This window comes from Acinonyx jubatus, chromosome C1 (genome assembly GCF_027475565.1).
Source record: "Acinonyx jubatus isolate Ajub_Pintada_27869175 chromosome C1, VMU_Ajub_asm_v1.0, whole genome shotgun sequence".
NCBI classification, from domain to species: Eukaryota; Metazoa; Chordata; class Mammalia; order Carnivora; family Felidae; genus Acinonyx; species Acinonyx jubatus.
Genome location: NC_069381.1, coordinates 164,409,378 through 164,426,883, shown reverse-complemented (window position 1 = coordinate 164,426,883; position 17,506 = coordinate 164,409,378). Strand labels below are relative to the sequence as shown.

Here is a 17,506-nt window from a genome sequence, read left to right as displayed (position 1 = left end):
TTTCCCTCAGCATGCAAAGGTTTTTGTTCTCTAGAGGAGATAGAGTTGAAGAATCTGGGCTGTCTCATCTTCATGCCTTTTCAGTGGTGGCTGCTGTTCACGTCTCCCAGGTCTATATCTGAGAGAGGCTGTTTGAAGTTTCTTACCTTTTTTTTTTTTTTTTTTTTTGAGAGAGAGTGCATGCACGTACAAGTGGGAGAGAAAGTCAGATGGGGGGGGGGGAGAGAGAGAGAATATCTTAAGTAGGGTCCACGTTCAACACAGAGCCTGGCGTGGGGCTTGATCTCACAACCATGAGATCATGACTTGAGTGAGATGCATCAAGAGTAAGATGCTTAACCAATTGAGCCACCTAGGTGCCCCTGAAGTTTCTTATCTTAACCATCCTTATCTTTCTCATGATTCCCAGGAGGTCTGTGAAGAGCCTGCAAGTGAGATTGAATTCTTCGTGTGTCTGTACTTATCAGAGGTTTTGTATTTTCACATTGGTTCACATTTGGCCCTTAGCGATTTGTTAAAAATGGTAGCTTAATCCTTACCTGGCTTGTATCATTTCTGGCATTTTCCTCAGGAAAGCAAGTATTCTAGTCCCATCTTTTCTTGAAAGCGCTAACCTATTCCTGTTTTTCAGGTTAATTGGTTTTCCTGGTAACTCTTGTGTGTTGAAGAAAAGTTGTCATTTTGCAGATTAACTTGCATTATTTTGGTGGTGGTGGTGCTGGTGGTGGTGTTCTGAGGGTTGGAGTATTGTTCATCTCAGCTTTCTACATCCTATGCAGATGGAGTTGAATCCCCCCCCCACCCCCATTTTATTTTGCGTACTTTTGTCATCGGTTGACTTGACTGTGAATGTGGACTTAGTGGAAAGATGTGCCGGCACTGTAGGGGAAGGCTGCCTTCTAACACTATTAGAAAAGGTGTTACCCTGATAGTTGAATGAGAAACTGCATCTGAGGGAGGAGAAGTAAAAGTGTAGTGAGGGAAGAGAGTAAAGGTTGCCTGAATGTTGCCATGATGAGTAAGTACTTCTGACAGGCAGGGAGGTCTGCTGTTCATGCCAGTTGTGCAGGAAATGTTGCTCTGAGAGAAAGTGAGCAGAGGCCAGTGGTTTAGAAACTAAAGCTGCGAACACGGAATAGGAGAGAAGATCCCTTTTGTGAAGAGTCTGTCACATCCTGCTTAAGCATAGGCATCTGCTCAGAAATGCTGTGCCTAGTTGAGTCTCATGCTATATGAGTTCATAGTGACTAAACACATTGCATCTTGGAAATAAAGTAGAAAACAGTTCCTCTCTGCTTAGATCTGGTGTCATAGATTGATGTTTAAAACCCAACTATGAAAGTTTTTATATCACTGTATTGTTTTCTTTCAGTCATTGAAGAGATTTAGCTAGGATATTTTCCCAAGTAAATAAGCACTAGGCACTTATTAAAAAGCCTAATATCTTAATGAGATGAGAGTAATTTCAAATGCTGGGTAATGTACTGCCAAGCACATTCAACTTTAAGCGGCAGTTCAACACAGCCATTATGTGATACTTAGAGCTATATGTAATTAAATTCAACATAGATTCTCGTTTAATCAAAAATTACTTTCCTTGATGTTATTTGGATCATTTGGGCTGTTGTAATTAAGGTTGTGTTTTTGGATATATACTAAATATTTTTAAAGTACAACTTTGTTATCAAAGTACAGCATTCCTATAAGCAACAGTATGTTTTACTTTATAGAATAATCCATAAGAAAAGTTTATTTATTACCATCTGTCAACAACATTCATCAAATAAACACCTACTTGTTGTTTTAATGACAGCTTGTTTTTCCCACATGATTTCACATTTCCTCGCTCATCATCATTCCTAAATTTTTCTTCTAGATGACTTTCTTCCTGTTTACTTCTCTGATGTTTTTCATCAGCTATTGAATATTCAGCTCTCATTGCTCACCTAAAGATTTCCTTATGTATTGTCCTATCTCTGAAATAGGTACCTACCTGTTCAGTTTCCCTTTTAGCAGTTCAGATATTCATGTACTTTTTGTCCTTCAGCAGCATTCTACCTGGTGGCTTTGATAGCTTTTGCTGGTTAGATGATAGTATCTGTAGTCTATTAAATGACAAGATAAAATTGAAGTAGTACGGCATTAACCTTATCCTCAAATTGGGAGACTAATAATCACAAAGGATCTTTACCTTATTCTTTATTGTTATTCATGAGAGTTAAAGTTATTTACTGGCAATGTTAATCAGCCACCATTATAAATTGTTTTCTTCTCTTATCTCCTCTTAATACTGCATCTGATTCTGTTTTTTCCTTTTTCTTTTTTTGAGGCCATACTAATGCTAGGATCCAGGACCAGAGACTTCCTTCACGTTCTGTTGGGAGCACCTCTGGCTCCGTGTATTATGACTTCTTTCTAGTTTTTGCAGAAAGCAGTTTTCCCTTACTGAAAAAATAACTCCCCAGCTAACAGATACAAGCAGACATACACGTTGAAATAATATATATATATATACACACACACACATGAATCTGTAGTAAATCCGCAAAGACACATTTTTAATTCATATCTTCCACACACATTTTTACCATTAAGTAAAATAAAAAATGAAATGTGAGTGCCTGCAGAGTGAGAGGTTCTGTGTTAGGTTTTTTGGGGAATGTTTTATTAGGAAAGAATGAATGTTCTAGGGAGAATAAAGGAGAAACAAGTTCTGAATCTTTTTATAAGTAAGTTTCTATACTAAAGAAAACCTTCACAAATGTTTTGATTAAAGACAATATGGCCAAATATCTTTCTCTTCAAACTTGTTGAGCAGTCGTATGTGCTAGTTAATTAAGTATTGTGGTGTCGTTATTTAATTTGTCTTACTTTAACCTCTTACTTTTTCAAGTAGTATTTACCTTTAAACATTTTTATGATTTTTATTTCCTTTGAATGGACTTGGCAAAAGTTTGAAAAACTTATGTAAGGTAGTGATCTTTTTTATCTAACTTTTTGCAGTTCCATTGTTTTATTCTGGCTCCCTTTGTGCTTGTTTTCTAGGTTTCACATTTCTTAGGAGGTAGATCTGAAGTTTAGATTCCTGCTTAAAATGATAGCTACTTTGAATGTAACTGATTAATCTTTTCTTCAAGAATTTAATGGTATCTATACATATTATTCATGGAGATGAATAGTTGAAAATAATTTAGAATTATTTAGCGGTTAGACAAAAATGAGAATATGATCTCTACCATAATCCTGAGTAGATCAAGCATATGTTAAAAGAATGATTTTCATAAAAGTAAAAACATGACACTCCTGCAAATATAACATAAACACAAATCATACATAGGTAAATCATTGTCTGATGAGGTTATCAGTAGTTTGTAAGGTGTGGTTAAGAGTTTTTGAGGAATTTAGGATTTTTACAGACAGATAAGATTGCCAAGTTAGATGCAAAACTGCTCAATGTCCTTTAGATCCGTAAATTCTAAATTTGAGGTTATGCTTTATTTCACTGGACCAAAACTGATCAGTTTCACTGATCATAAACTATTTGCATTTTTTCTGAACAATATCTACAAATTAACCTGTCTCTGACTAGTCTATAGGAAGTCAATCAAAGGTACAGACCCAGCATTGCTTGAAAGAACGGTAATATCTTCTGCCCATTCCTAAGATTGAGATAGATTTTCTGACACATGAATCTCATTTCATCAAAATAATTAGTTAGCATATGATGATATCTCTGGTACTCAAAAATTATGGTAAAAAAGGAAGCATATGTTGTAATTAAATCAAATTTGAACTTTCATTTATGAACAGTAAAAGACTTTCTACCCTTTCAAAGAGTTGTCAGGCTAGGCTTACAAACCTTTTCTCACTTATAGTTGCTTAAAAAGAAATGTAAAAATTATAAAAATAAACCAGTCAATTTTTTTAAAGTATAAAAGTTAAAATTTCAAAGATTAGGTTATGAAAATAATTTCCCCTTCTGTTTTTGAAGGTATAGTACCATTTTCATCATAATTTATATATAGTCTTAAAATTGAACATAGAAATAGATAATTTTGTAAATGGTTTATAATAGCTCACTCTGCATCTTACATAACTGTTTTAAAATTAAAGATCATCCATACCATTTGTTAGATGGGAAGAGTCAGAATTGATTTATTTGGTGTATATCATGTTATTTGATGGTTTAATGAAGTTCCCTTTAATTCAGTATTTTATAGTATTAACAATTTAGTAAATCCTTTCTTAAAACAAGCTCATTGTATACTACTTCTCTGTTATGCTCTGGGAAAAATGATAAAATACTATAGAATGTTATGGAGAGTGTTCTTGAGATTCTCAGAATTTTGGGGAGAAGTATTGCCAGTGAGTCAGTCTAAAGACGTTCTTTAGGAAAATGTATTAGTTTAAATGTTTTTTTTGAGAAATGAAATCTTGAGTTTATGGTATTATCTTCTTTCTCCAAGGTAAGGAATTGTTTGATTTTTAAGGAGGTTTGCTTTTCTGCTCAAATGTAGTTTTTCTAACAATCCCTTGATTAGAATAGGTGACATTGTCAGTAAATATTTGAAAGAAAGTTCTACAGGAGATAAAGAACTGGCTAGTATGCTTAATATTCTAATGCACTGATACCTACCTATTTGTGTCTTTTTGAACTTTTTAATAATTCTCTAATTTGCAGTGTTATTTCTTATTAAGTAGTTAAAGATTTTCACACCTTTTTCTGCAGTTTTGGAAAATATTTCCTTAGACTTCTTAGCAATTATGGCATTATTTGTGTATTTTTATATGAAGAATCCTGGGGTAAAGGGGTTAGACATAATATGCATGACCTAAATGTGATATTTTGGACCTTTTATTTTCTAATTTTGTTTTTAATTTTGGGGATGATTGCTTTTGGGTGTGTGTTTCCCCCTCTTTGAGGGGAAATAAAACATTTCCCATGAGATAAAATAGCCCTGACTTTTCACTGCTTCATATTTAAATGTTTTATGAAGGTTTGTTGTATTAGTGGTCTCTTTCAGAACTGTTAACAGAAATATAGGAAATCTTACCAGTATTTTGTAACTTGAGAAGCTGTAATGAATAGCTTAGAGAAAAATCACCTAGGGGCACCTGGGTGGCTCAGTTGGTTGGGCGTCAACTTCAGCTCAGGTCATGATCTCATGGTTTGTGGGTTCCAGCCCAGCATCAGGCTCTGTGCTGACAGCTCAGAGCCTGGAGCCTGCTTCTGTTTCTGTGTCTCCCCTTCTTTTTGCCCCTCCCTTACTTGCTCTCTCTTTCTCTCAAAAATAAATAAACATTAAAGAAAATTAAAAAAAAATCACCTAGTGTGAGATTCCAAATTTGTTTCACCACATTGACTGTGATACGCGTTAGTTCTCTCTCTTTGTTTTTTTGAAATGTAGATTATTTACTTTCTAATCTGTTTCTGCGCTTTTCCAACTTCCAGAAATCTCCTTGTCTGCATAGTTTACTTTCTTAGCACTCCAGTTTTACCTCAGGCCTAAATCCTTGTCCTTCCTCCCCCAGAAAAATATGGTTTCTTCCCGTATTTCCTTTGCTTGTGCATTTGAATTTGCTCTTTTTGTGAAATCCTGTTTCTCTGTGACGCTGGCACTGGAGTGGAGTAGAATCATTGGTTCATTGTAGCTTGGTTTGTCATCTTAGAAGCAGTTGTAATTTATATGCTGCGTTCTGGCAAATGGTGTCATTTTCCAAAGGTAATTGCACAACTTACCTTTGTAAACAGAATGTACTTTTGCTGTGGACTGGAAGGAGGCTTTCTCTTTTCTTTTATGGATGCTTCTCCTGACTCACTTCAGAGGAGTGATACTTAGATACCCTTCTTAATTTTTTTTCCTTCATTCTTTTTGAACATTATCTAATAAAATAGAATCAGTTATTGGTGTTTTGCCAGCTTCTTCTGCACTTCTCCTTGTCCTCAGTCCCCCTCTTAAGTAAAGATGAAATTATTGAAGTACAAACTGATACTTCATCACAGTAGATAGTTCCTTAAGTTGTTAATTTTAAATGGTTGTGATTTTCAGTCTTCTGATTGTTAAAGCTATTGTTTTTCTCCATAGACATAATTTAGCTTTGAGATACCTTTGGTATTGCTACAGTTCTGTGTTTCTACATGGCAGATCTATTTTCACTTTGAACAGCCATCAGTGAGTTTTATAAGAATATAGATTCTATAAAATATTTTCTAATAATAGAGAAAATGAGTCTTATGCAGGTCTATAATTGTGATATGTTCTTGTTTATGTCTATTTTGCATAAGTGTAAATATCATAACAATAATCTTAGGTAACTTTTTTCTTCAAAAGTTATGTTTCCTAAGAGATAGTATTTTCTTAAATATATTTTATGTGATAAAAGACAGTGACTCTGCACTATTTGCATTTATGTTGGTTTTAGGAAAAAAGTTTTTTTACAAGAAATATTCAGATGCAAGGACAGCTTTTGCTCTGCATAACTAAGTAATTTCACATTTTCCCTTTGGCTTATTAAACTTGAAGTCTGTTACCAGTGACTTTAATGTATTTAGATACTACAAATATATATTTCTATATTTTTTATAATATAATTTATGTTAACTTTTATTATTATTATTTTTTTTTTTTAGTGAGGTTAACCAATGTGTGTAGAAAGTGACAAATACTCTTCATTGGGCAAGATAGGTCATGTATTAGAGAAGAATGGCCCAAATTAAATGTACGGCATGACAGCTCATTAGAATATGTCCTCTTATGAGCTTAAAGAGACATAGATAGTTTAACGCAACTGCCTTCTTTGGCAGATTGGAAAAATAGCCTGGAGTGAGTTCCTTTAGGCTGACTTCTACAAAGTCAGTGAATTTGTGACAGAGCTAAGGCACAAACCTGGAGTGATTGGTTCCTAGCTCAGTATCCTTACAATTAAATCATTATAATGGTGTTTAACCTAAGAAAGGTATTTGGAAATCATTTGGGATATTCTAGTAAAACCTTGGTCCCTCTGTGCTATTGCGACAATATTTAGGTTTATTTAGAGTATTTTTAACAAAGGCTGTAGAAATAAATCAGAAAACTTTAATCTACTTCTTTTTATGAAAACAACTCTGTAGAATATTGCAGAAATAAAAAGCTCATTTCCTTTGTAGAAACATATCTTACCCATCCTTGTATTCCCAGCACTAGAACACATAGCTTCTAATAAATAATACTTCTAATCAGTTTAACTCTTTTAAATAATGAATGTTGAACAAATGAATAACATCATTAAAAGTTAAATTATAATAAGAGGGACATGAAAGGGATTTTTCAGTAGACATTTTTTCAATGTTCAAATAGAATATTGTGTCAGGTGAGGCACAGTAGGAGAGCAGAGACACTATTCATTATATTTTACATTCGTTTCTGTTCAGGTGTCTTTTCAGATGTGAATTGGTGCTTAATTTAGCAAGCAGTGTTTCTTCCTGGAGTAAATACATATTTCTTTTTCACTGTTAGTGTATATCTAGTTAATAGATTGCTAGGCACTTTGGACAAAGGAAAAGGCCCTCCGTGGGAGCTGACTGTGTTTACTCATGCTCTTGTGGAGATATCTGTCTAGAACCCAGAAGAACTTGCTGGAAGATGAGATGATTCTTGTGGCCTGAACGCCACTTAACATTTACTGTTCAGCGTCATGCCTGTCCTCTAGTCTAAAGAAGCTGCGTTAGAACAAGAGAATAAAATAAAGCCCTCTGTGACAGATTTTTCAATAAGAGAAAAAAATTTTGTGTTCTTTTTATTCTGAGATGTTTATTTTGTTTTAAAAAAATTCTTTAAGATGTTTGTTTTGGGGTGCCTGAGTGGCTCAGTCAGTTAAGCGTCTGACTTCAGCTCAGGTCATGATCTCACAGTCTGAGTTCAAGCCCCATGTCAGGCTCTGTGGGGATGGCTTGGAGCCTGGAGCCTGCTTCAATTTTTCTTTTCTTCTCCTTTTCTTTTCTTTTCTTTTCTTTCCTTTTCTTTTCTTTTCTTTTCTTTTCTTTTCTTTTCTTTTCTTTTCTTTTCTTTTCTTTCTTTTTAAACTTTTAATTTTTTAATGTTTTTATTTTTGAGAGAGAGAGACAGAGCACAAGTGGGGTAGGGGCAGAGAGGTAGAGGGAGACACAGAATCTGAAGCAGGCTCCAGGCTCTGAGCTATCAGCACAGAGCCTGACGTGGGGCTTGAACTCGTGAACCGCAAGATCATGACCTGAGCTGAAGTCAGACGCTCTCCCTGTCTCTTTGCCCCCCCGCCAATTGCGCTCTCTCTCTCTTAAATATAAATAAACATTAAAAAATTTTAATAGATATTTAAGTTAGCTTTCATTATTACCTAAAGAGGAAGACTGTGAAATTGAGATATGCTAAACTTGTGCAAGAGAGATCGCATTAATTGCCATTTAAAACGGATGGATATAATATAGTTTGCTACTGTTAAACTAACCAAAAATGTAATTTGGTGTTCTATATCTTTTCTTTTACTTTTTAGAAAATGTTTATGTTTTAGAGAGGGAGACAGCACGCGCACATGCACACACACACACTCACCCCAGCAGGGGAGAGAGGTAGAGGGAGAGAAAATCCTCCGTGCAGAGCCTGATGCGGGGCTCAATTTCAAAACCTTGAGATCATGACCCAGGCCAAAATCAAGAGTGGGACACTTAACTGACTGAGCCACCCAGGCACCCTTCTTTTACTTTTTAAATGGAGGAAAAGGCATATAAACCCCCTCAGCTTTCTTACTACTACCATCTCTAGATTTCCCTTTGTTCTCCCTGTAACCTCCCTGCTTGCTGCCTCAGAAGTTAGCTTTTTCTTCAGTCAGCTACTGATAGTTGTTCCCTTCTTCTCTTGATTCTGTGTTTAGTTTTTAAATACAGTATTTGCTACATATTCTTTTTAAAAACATGTAGGTATATATGAAGCTTAATACTGAAATAAATACTTGGTTACCCACAGCCCATCCCAAGAACCCAAATCTCCATTCTTTGAAATAAAGGTAACTTATTTGTATTTATCCATCCTTTGTTCATATTCTCATTCTGTGTGTGTGTGTGTGTGTGTGTGTGTGTGTTAATTTAGATGTGAAAGACAAAATCTTAAGAAGAAAATAGGGAATATTTACCTTTTATTATTCTTTTCTATTTGTATCTGTAGAATTGCCATTTAAAGATATTATTTGTTACTAAATATTGTATTTAGTTTCACTTATTTTTGAGCTTTTAAAAATGGTATGATTTTAATGTTCACTGACCTGCTTTTTCTCATTCATCATTATATATATAAGATTCATGCATACTCTTGCAGTGGATGTAGTTGATTCATTCTCACTGGTGAATGTCATTCCGCTATGTTATTCTGCTATGTTATTCTCCTGTTGATGGACATTTGGGTTGTTTCATTCTTTTGCCATTATGAATGATATGCTACAAAAATTTTTGTATATGTCTCCTGGTGAAACATGTATAAGGTTTTCTCTTTTTGCAGATTCACCAGACCTAGGTTATAGAAATGTTCAAATTTTTAAGATAATGCCAAATTGCTTCCCAAAGAGGCATTCTAATTTACATATCCAGTTGCAGTGTATAAGAATTTTTACTCTTCCACAGCCTTGCTTGATATTGGCTAATACTTGATATTTTGAAGTCCTTGTGGTCTTTTCTTTTCCCACATTGTCCTTGGGTATCAGTGTTATGCCAGTGTCATGAAATGAGTTGGGACTGTTCTCTGCATTACTGTTCTCTGGAAGCATTTGTTTAAGATCAAAATGATCTGTTCTTTGATTTTTAAAACTCACTCATAAACTGGCGGGGCATTTTCTTTCGGGAAAGATTCTTTTAAAAGAGAGATTTATATTTATTTTAGGCTTTTAGTATTTTTATTATAAAAATTATGAACACATAAAAAATACACAAAATATTATAGTTAACTCCATGAATTCCTATACCCAGTTCCAGCAATCATCATTCCATGGTCCATCCTGCCCCCTCCTTACCTTAATCCACTTCTGTCAAGAAAGACTGGAGATATTGTAGTGAAGGAAATGGAGGACATTTGAATTTATTTGTAAATATTTTACTATATGTCTCTAAAACATAAAGGTCTTTTAAAAAAAATATAACCTAATACCATTATTCTACCTTAAAAGAAACAATTCCTTAATATCAAAGAGCCAGTTGGTTTTAAATTTATAATTATTAAATGTTATAAAAGGATTTAGTTGTATAAAAAATATATATGAATTATATATCTCACTTTAAAATTTGTTTATAAATTTATATATAAATCATGCATGTGCATGGATTATTTGACTGATTGATTTGAATCAGGATCCAAAGAGTGGCAGCTTATTGTGATTGATTGAGATCCCTTTCCAAGTAGATACAGTCTTAAAATCTGATTTGATTGATTATTGATTTCTAACTTTTTTCATTGTGGTGAAAGAATATTATCAGTTCCTTTGAAATATACCAAGGCTTTTTTTTTTATGGCCTCATACACAGTCAAGTTTTTAAATATTAAATGCTTCTTGAAAAGAATATGTACTTCTCTTATTTTTGGTTGTGGGATTCTGTATTCATTAAATAAAGCTGTTTAATATCAATTTTTATTTCTCTTATGTCTCTTAAAGAGACCAGATTGTTGTTTTTCCTATAGTTTTTCATGGCAGCAAGCATCTGCATGGTGTAGTTTAACATATTCTTCTGCCTTTTTGATTCTCTGTATTTCCATAAATTGATAGTTGGATTTAGAGAATTGATTAGATTCATGTTTTCTTTTTCCAAGGCTGTTCATTGGTGGTGATGTGTTCCTTGATCATGAAACTCATAATAGTTGTCTTCTTTTTTTGTGATGTTAGCAGCCATTTATGTTTAATGCGTGGATTTATTAAAAATTTAAAATGATCTAGTTCTATTATTCTTTCTTCATTTATTAGCTAGAATACTTCTGTAATGAGAAGCTTACTTTCATTGATTATTTGTTTACCCAGTGGTATGGTTTGTATATGAAAGTTGAGAGAAATGCCTGTTTCCCTTTGTTTGCTGGTTTTCAGTAAATTTGTTCCCCATTGTAGTCCAACGATTGTCATTTCTTTTGTATCAGTATGAGCTCATTGGATTAAACATACTTAATGTTTCAAAATATAGCACTTGTTAATTTTATTGACATGCAAATTGTTACAATTTTGGCCAGTGGAAACCTTTTCAAGACCTTTGGCACAATCCTAGTAGTCTTTGATACCATTCTTGATATCTGGATGAGAAGATATTCTAAGCTCATCATGTGTGTTTCTAGCCCTAAACCTGGAATTGGCCTTTTTTTCAAAGAGCCTTGATTCCCTTTAGAGGGAAATGGTATTTGTAGGTAACAGTCTGGATACTAGAGGTGTGCATTTCTACAGAACTGGTCATTATTTCTAAACCTGTTAATGGTTAGAACTAGAAAAATTGTGTTTTTATTTAAGTTGAAAGATATGAGTTTAAATTGATACTTCCAATTCAAATTGAAGAGCATAAGGAGAACTTTTTCCTTGTTGTGTCTTCCTTCTCAAGAATTCCACTTTCTCAAGGACCTCAGGAATGGGAAAATTTAGAATGTCTTATATTAATCATTTGCTTTCTTCCTCATCAAGTGATCTTAGAATAGCAATACTAAAATTACCACTAATGGTATGATTCCTGAAAATGGGGTCAAGTGATTCACTTCATTGGTTATAGGTGGTTTTTTTTCTTATGTCAATTGTGATACATTATTTTTTATAGGAATTTGTCCATTTCTTGTAACCTTGCATACTTATTGACACAAGATTGTTCTGTGTCCTACTATCTTTTAAAGCACTGCTGCCAATGTAGCTGTGCTCTTTTCACTTGTATTGCTACATATTTGTGCTTTTCTTACTGCTTTGTCGTCTCAGAAATTGGTTGATTTTATTTTAGTTTTTTCAAGGAACAACTTTTGGCTTTATTAATTGCTTATTTTTTACCTTCTTCTTTCTATTATCTTTGAATTTTTTCTTTTGTTCCCCCACTACCCCCCTGTCCCCAACTTCTTTGATAGGTTACTTAGCTCATTATTCATCACCCTTTCTTTTTGCTAATATAAACATTTAAGGCTCTTAGTTTGCACTTAATACATTGTTTTCAATACCAATTTTTAAATAAAGTCTAATTATGGTAGAATCAATTTTTCTCTGATAGTTTTATGAACTTTTGATACCATGGTTTTGTTACCTTACTAAGATTATCTTCCCCCACCTTTTAACCAAGCAGTAGCAGTTTGGGTAAATTTCCCCTCATTTAGTGTTTATATTATAACTTCATACATGGTGTGGATGTACCCCACTTGCATATTGGGTATGTTTCTAAATTTTTCGTTTCCTTCTTTCTTTCTCTAGTAGTTTGTCCACAAGTTCTTATGTTGTTTTTCATTTTTTTACTTTTTAAAAAAGTTAGCTTTATTGAGGAATAATGTACATGTAGTAAAATTCACTCCTTTTAGCCTACGGGGATTTGACAGATACATATAGTTATAAATCCTTCACCACAGTCAAGATATAGAAGAGTTCCATAATCCCCCAAAACTTTGCTCATGGCACTTTGTAGACTCCCTTTCCACCATTCTATGGTGCTCTCTTTTCTTCGTTTTCAGGCTAGTTGGTTTCTCTGTGACCTTGGCTCTTTGAGAAGTTCTACAAAAGTTATAATTTTATAGATTATCTGGCTTTCGTTATTGTTAGAGTGTGAATGGTGTTCTTTCTAGCTGGACACATTAAACACATTTTTCTTAGCACATCTTTTTTGGGGGTAGATTAGAATTTCCATGTATCATTTTTGCATTAACACTGCCATTTGAATATCTTTCTCTCATACGTGTATTTTATTTTATATTCTTGTATATCTTCATTGGAATTTTATTTGGTGCCACAGTGATCTCTTAGGTCATTCTCTAATTTATACTTAAAATCTTTTAAAGTTTAGCATTAAAAGATTATCACCTTAACACATCAATTTTAAGTTTATGTTATCCTGAATTTTACTCCATTGGAGGCCATGTTTTGTTAATATATAATCAAAGAAATGTTACAGAAAATTGAAAGTGTATAGTTTTTTGATTGCCAGACTTACTCATTTGTGCTTGTCACTTTAGTGTGCTTAGCTAATTTTAAGGCCATATGAAAATTTTTTGCTGAATATGTTGTATCAAAGGCATTGATTTTTATTACCAAGAAATTATTAATATTGGTAAAATTTTGAAAATATCTCATCTGAGTTGCTGGTGTCTCTTGTTTTTTTGTAAGTGGTATAATAAATGGTATAGGATAGTTTATTTCTTAGATATCCACAGTTTATTGGATTAATTTAAATGCTTCTATTAATGTATTAAATCTCGTATTAATTAAATACATGATAACATATCATCATCTGGAAACAGTATTGCGTATTTTAACCTGATTTTATCTCCTTACTACTTTCATGGCCTTTAACATTGGCTTACTAAATATTCTTTTTACTTTTGTAGGTTATTTTAGTGTCTGCCAATAAATTGACTCGTTATATAGAACCGTGCCAGTTAACAGAAGATTTTGGTGGGAGTCTCACCTATGATCACATGGACTGGTTAAATAAGAGGCTGGTTGGTATATTACCATGAGATGAAATGTTATTACATACAAATAAGACATACTTTGGTAACTTTATCATTTTAATCAACTACAGTACAGATTGTTCTTTGTTATAAAAATAAAATATATTGCATGTCACATGATAGCATAATGCTTGAAGGCAGATAACTCTGGAGTCACATTTGGGTTTGCTTTTGGTGTTGTCATTTATAGCAGTATTCTTACTAGTCAAAATCGTTAATGTTTTAGTAGAATAACAGAGTAGCATATTCTCCTAAGAGGTAATCTAGTTGATGTACCATCTTTAGAGATATTTAAACATCATTTTGAGTTGAAAAGCAGTTTGACAGGTTAAAGTTGGTATCTGAAAATGTATCTTTGGCCAGGCTGAAATTGCCCTACTCTGCATGATAATGGCATTGTTGGATTGAACTGCTGGAGACTAAAAGAACAACTTTTCATTAGGTCAGTTTAGATTACAGTTAATCGTTGGGGACCTCCACAGTTGAAATTCTGTCTGTAACTTTGGACTTGCCAAAAACATAACTACTAACAGCCCACTATTGGCTGGAACCCTACTGATAACATTAGCAGATGATGAGCATATATTTTGTATGTTATACATATTATATATCAAGTTCTTATAATACAGCAAGCCAGACAAAAGAAAATGGTAAGAAAATCATAAGAGAAAATACATTTATAGTATTGTACTATGTTTATCGAAAAAAATTTGTGTATCAATTTGGACCCATGCAGTTCAAAACCATGTTGTTCAAGGATCAACTGCTAATTTTATTGAGGAATAACAAACTTTTGGGTATTTCAGAATGGATAACCAATTTCCATCTTATTTGGACAGTGATACCAGACAAATGAGTATCCCCTTTATTAAGAACAGACTTAACCAAATCCCTTTTTAGAAATATTTTAAGAAACCATGTTAAGGGGCACCTGGGTGGCTCAGTCAGTTGAGCGTTTGGCTCTTAATGTCAGCTCAGGTTGTGGTCTCACAGGAGATTGAGCCCATGTTCGGCTCTGCACTGAGGGTGGAGCTTGCTTGGGATTCTCTCTGTCTCCCTGTCTCTCCCTCTGCCCCTCTCTCCCTCGTGCTTGTGTGTGCCCTGGCGCATGCTCTCTCTCAAAATAAATAAACTTTAAAAAAATGTTAAAATTATAACTAATTTATTCTTTCCTACATGCTTAGATATAAAACTTTTTAACTAATATATGCAACTAGTATGGATTGGTGACAGAAAAACATAAAGAAACATTCTGTAACTGGAATTAGAAGATGAGTACTGGTCTAAATTATGTTCATGTAGTTAAAACTGTCACTGGTGCAGATGTTTCTCCATGAAACACAGGAATAAAAATAAACTTGTCTGATTGAGGAATAAAAATAATTTCTTACTCTATTTAAATTTTAAAAATTTCTTCTCCATTGAAGCTATTCATTGTTCTAGGAGGGATTTTGTCTTCTCTCCTTAAGTTGTTGTGTTTTGGTGGTTGAATTGTACTAACTGACATCAAGAGAAGGAAAGGGAATTCTGCCTGGCTAATTCTGTTGATCTTAACTGAAAATCCTTATGTAAACACTAACTTTAAGATTATTCTTAATATGTTAACAAAATCTCATATTGTAGGTTTTTGAGAAGTTTACAAAGGAATCTACATCATTACTAGATGAACTTGCTTTGATTAACAATGGAAGTGATAAAGGAAGTCAGCAAGAGAAAGAGAGGTAGGTGGCTAGTGTCATGCAATTATACCTTTGCAAAGCTGTGATTAACCTGATGAAGGATAGATACATCAGTTATTAATGCAAGCTAGAAGAATTAAGGTAAGCAATTCTCCAATCAAATTGACATACAAAGGTTGAATTAAATTTATTAATTCATGAGAATTTGCTTTACATGTAAAATTTCTTGATTTGAATCAAAGTTTCTCTACAAAAGACTTCTTTTTTAATGTTTATTTCTGAGAAAGAGTGTTCTTGTGCATGTTGGGGGGGGGCAGAGAGAGAGGGGAACAGAGGATCGGAAGCAGGCTCTGTGTTGAGAACAGAGAGCTCGATGTGGGGCTCAAACTCATGAGATCATTACCTGAGCCAAAGTTGACCGCTTAACTGAGCCATCCAGGCACCCCTCTACAAAAGACTTTTTGATGAATAGTAATGTATTTACTTTATTCTGACACTGTGAAAAATTCATTTGCAAGAACATGTTTTCAAAATGAAACCATTTTCATTTTAGAGTTCTACTTTGTGAAGTCTGGAAAAGGTTGCAGCTTGAAATAAAATTATTATAACCTTATTTAAATACATTAGTTCTTAAATGCCTACCTTCTAGAACTCTTATGTCCTTGTAAAATATGATATTCATGAGTTTAAGTTGGGGAGTTTAGTGTTTTATGACACTTGGATGAAGTAATTGTTCAGTTGTATTCTGTAAATGTAACTGACTAGATTTATCATTTTAACGAATTTCCATTGGACTTTACAATCTTAACAGTTTTCATTTTTTGTTGGTAGGCCAGATCCCTCTCCCCAGTTAAAAACTCTTAACCCTTTCTGGTCTATCAACAAAGTGGCAACTAGAACAGTAATTTTTTTTTTTAATGTTTTTATTTTATTTTGAGAGAGAGAGTGTGAGCAGGGAAGGGGCAGAGAGAGAGGGAGACACAGAATCCAAAGCAGGCTTCAGGCTCCAAGCTGTCAGCACAGAGCCCGACGCGGGGCTCGAACTCACAGACTGTGAGATCATGACCTGAGCCGAAGCCAGATGCCCAACCGACTGAGCCACCCAGGTGCCCCAGAACAGTAATTTTTCATTAGGAAATTTGAAAGAGTCAATACTCTCCCTTGTCTACATCTTTTGAATCTTATCTTAAAAATATAATGGGACCTTGATAAAATACATCTTCTTATTCCATGAATACAGTGTAGTCACATATCAGTTAATCAAGGTAATAAGGTAAGAGGAATGTGAGAAGGTTGGAGTTTAACACCAAATCTTGATTTAAGCAGAGTAAAAATATAGAAACAAATTGTTTGACTGGAAATCTAGTTAAGTCACAGCAAGCATTTAGGAACATTACTGCCCTGTAGATACCATATAAAAATATAAAATGTAAAATTTTTACATGTGTAACTATCCGTGTGTGTATAGATAACACACATACTGTATGTTACGGTTTAGGAATTGAAAATGTCATGGAAGTTGCTTGACAAAAATTAGCCAAATCTTGTGTTTTGAATAGTCCGCGAGAGTAATTTGAAGTTTCTTAAAGTCATATTCATAAGGAAAGACATTCTAAGAAGGTCCCTGTTGAAAGTGGGTTCATGGTCACAGCTTAATGCTGTTTACCATGTTTCCCTCTCTAAGAATGACTGGTTCTGAGAAAGCATTCTTGTAAAGAAACCTGCTTATTTGTTTCTTAGAACTTCCTGTACTTACATGCCAATGGGAACCCTTTTTCTCCACCCAATAATATCTTATTCAGTGTTTTGGGAAATGCTGTTTTGCATGACTACATGAAGTATCAAATAAAATCTTGTATTTGTCATTTCCTCCCCAAGGAGCTCAAGTGTTATTGCCTAGTCTCTTTTAAACGCCAGATAACCAAGTCCATCCTCTTACAAATTTTCATCACTTTTTTAATGTCATTCCTCAGGAAGCATCCTGGCTACACAAGAGGTGAGGGCCTAGATTAATTGGCAAAAGTGAAAGATTTAGAGCAGGACCTGTCATTTCCAGCAGCAAGGTCCTACCTAGGTTTTGATTTGTATGTACCCTATCTTTCTGTCATTTTCTACTTCCCTTATATGTTTAGGAAAATACAGGGCATAGTCCAACTGCAAATG

The 17,506-nt window shown here is 34.0% G+C and overlaps 1 protein-coding gene across 5 annotated transcripts in view; it reads left to right on the top strand.

Moving 5' to 3' along the window:
* The window catches only part of SESTD1 (SEC14 and spectrin domain containing 1), a 155,132-nt gene that overhangs the window by 84,196 nt on the left and 53,430 nt on the right, over nt 1–17,506 (top strand). For all 5 annotated transcript variants that reach the window (XR_003418773.2, XM_053215390.1, XM_027055383.2 and 2 more), the window contains 2 exons: nt 13,539–13,652; nt 15,288–15,385. Coding sequence is in view for 4 of the 5 variants with exons in the window: in XM_053215390.1 (XP_053071365.1) it covers nt 13,539–13,652; nt 15,288–15,385 (212 nt within the window). In the remaining variant the exon portion in view is untranslated. The remainder of the gene's footprint in view (nt 1–13,538; nt 13,653–15,287; nt 15,386–17,506) is intronic.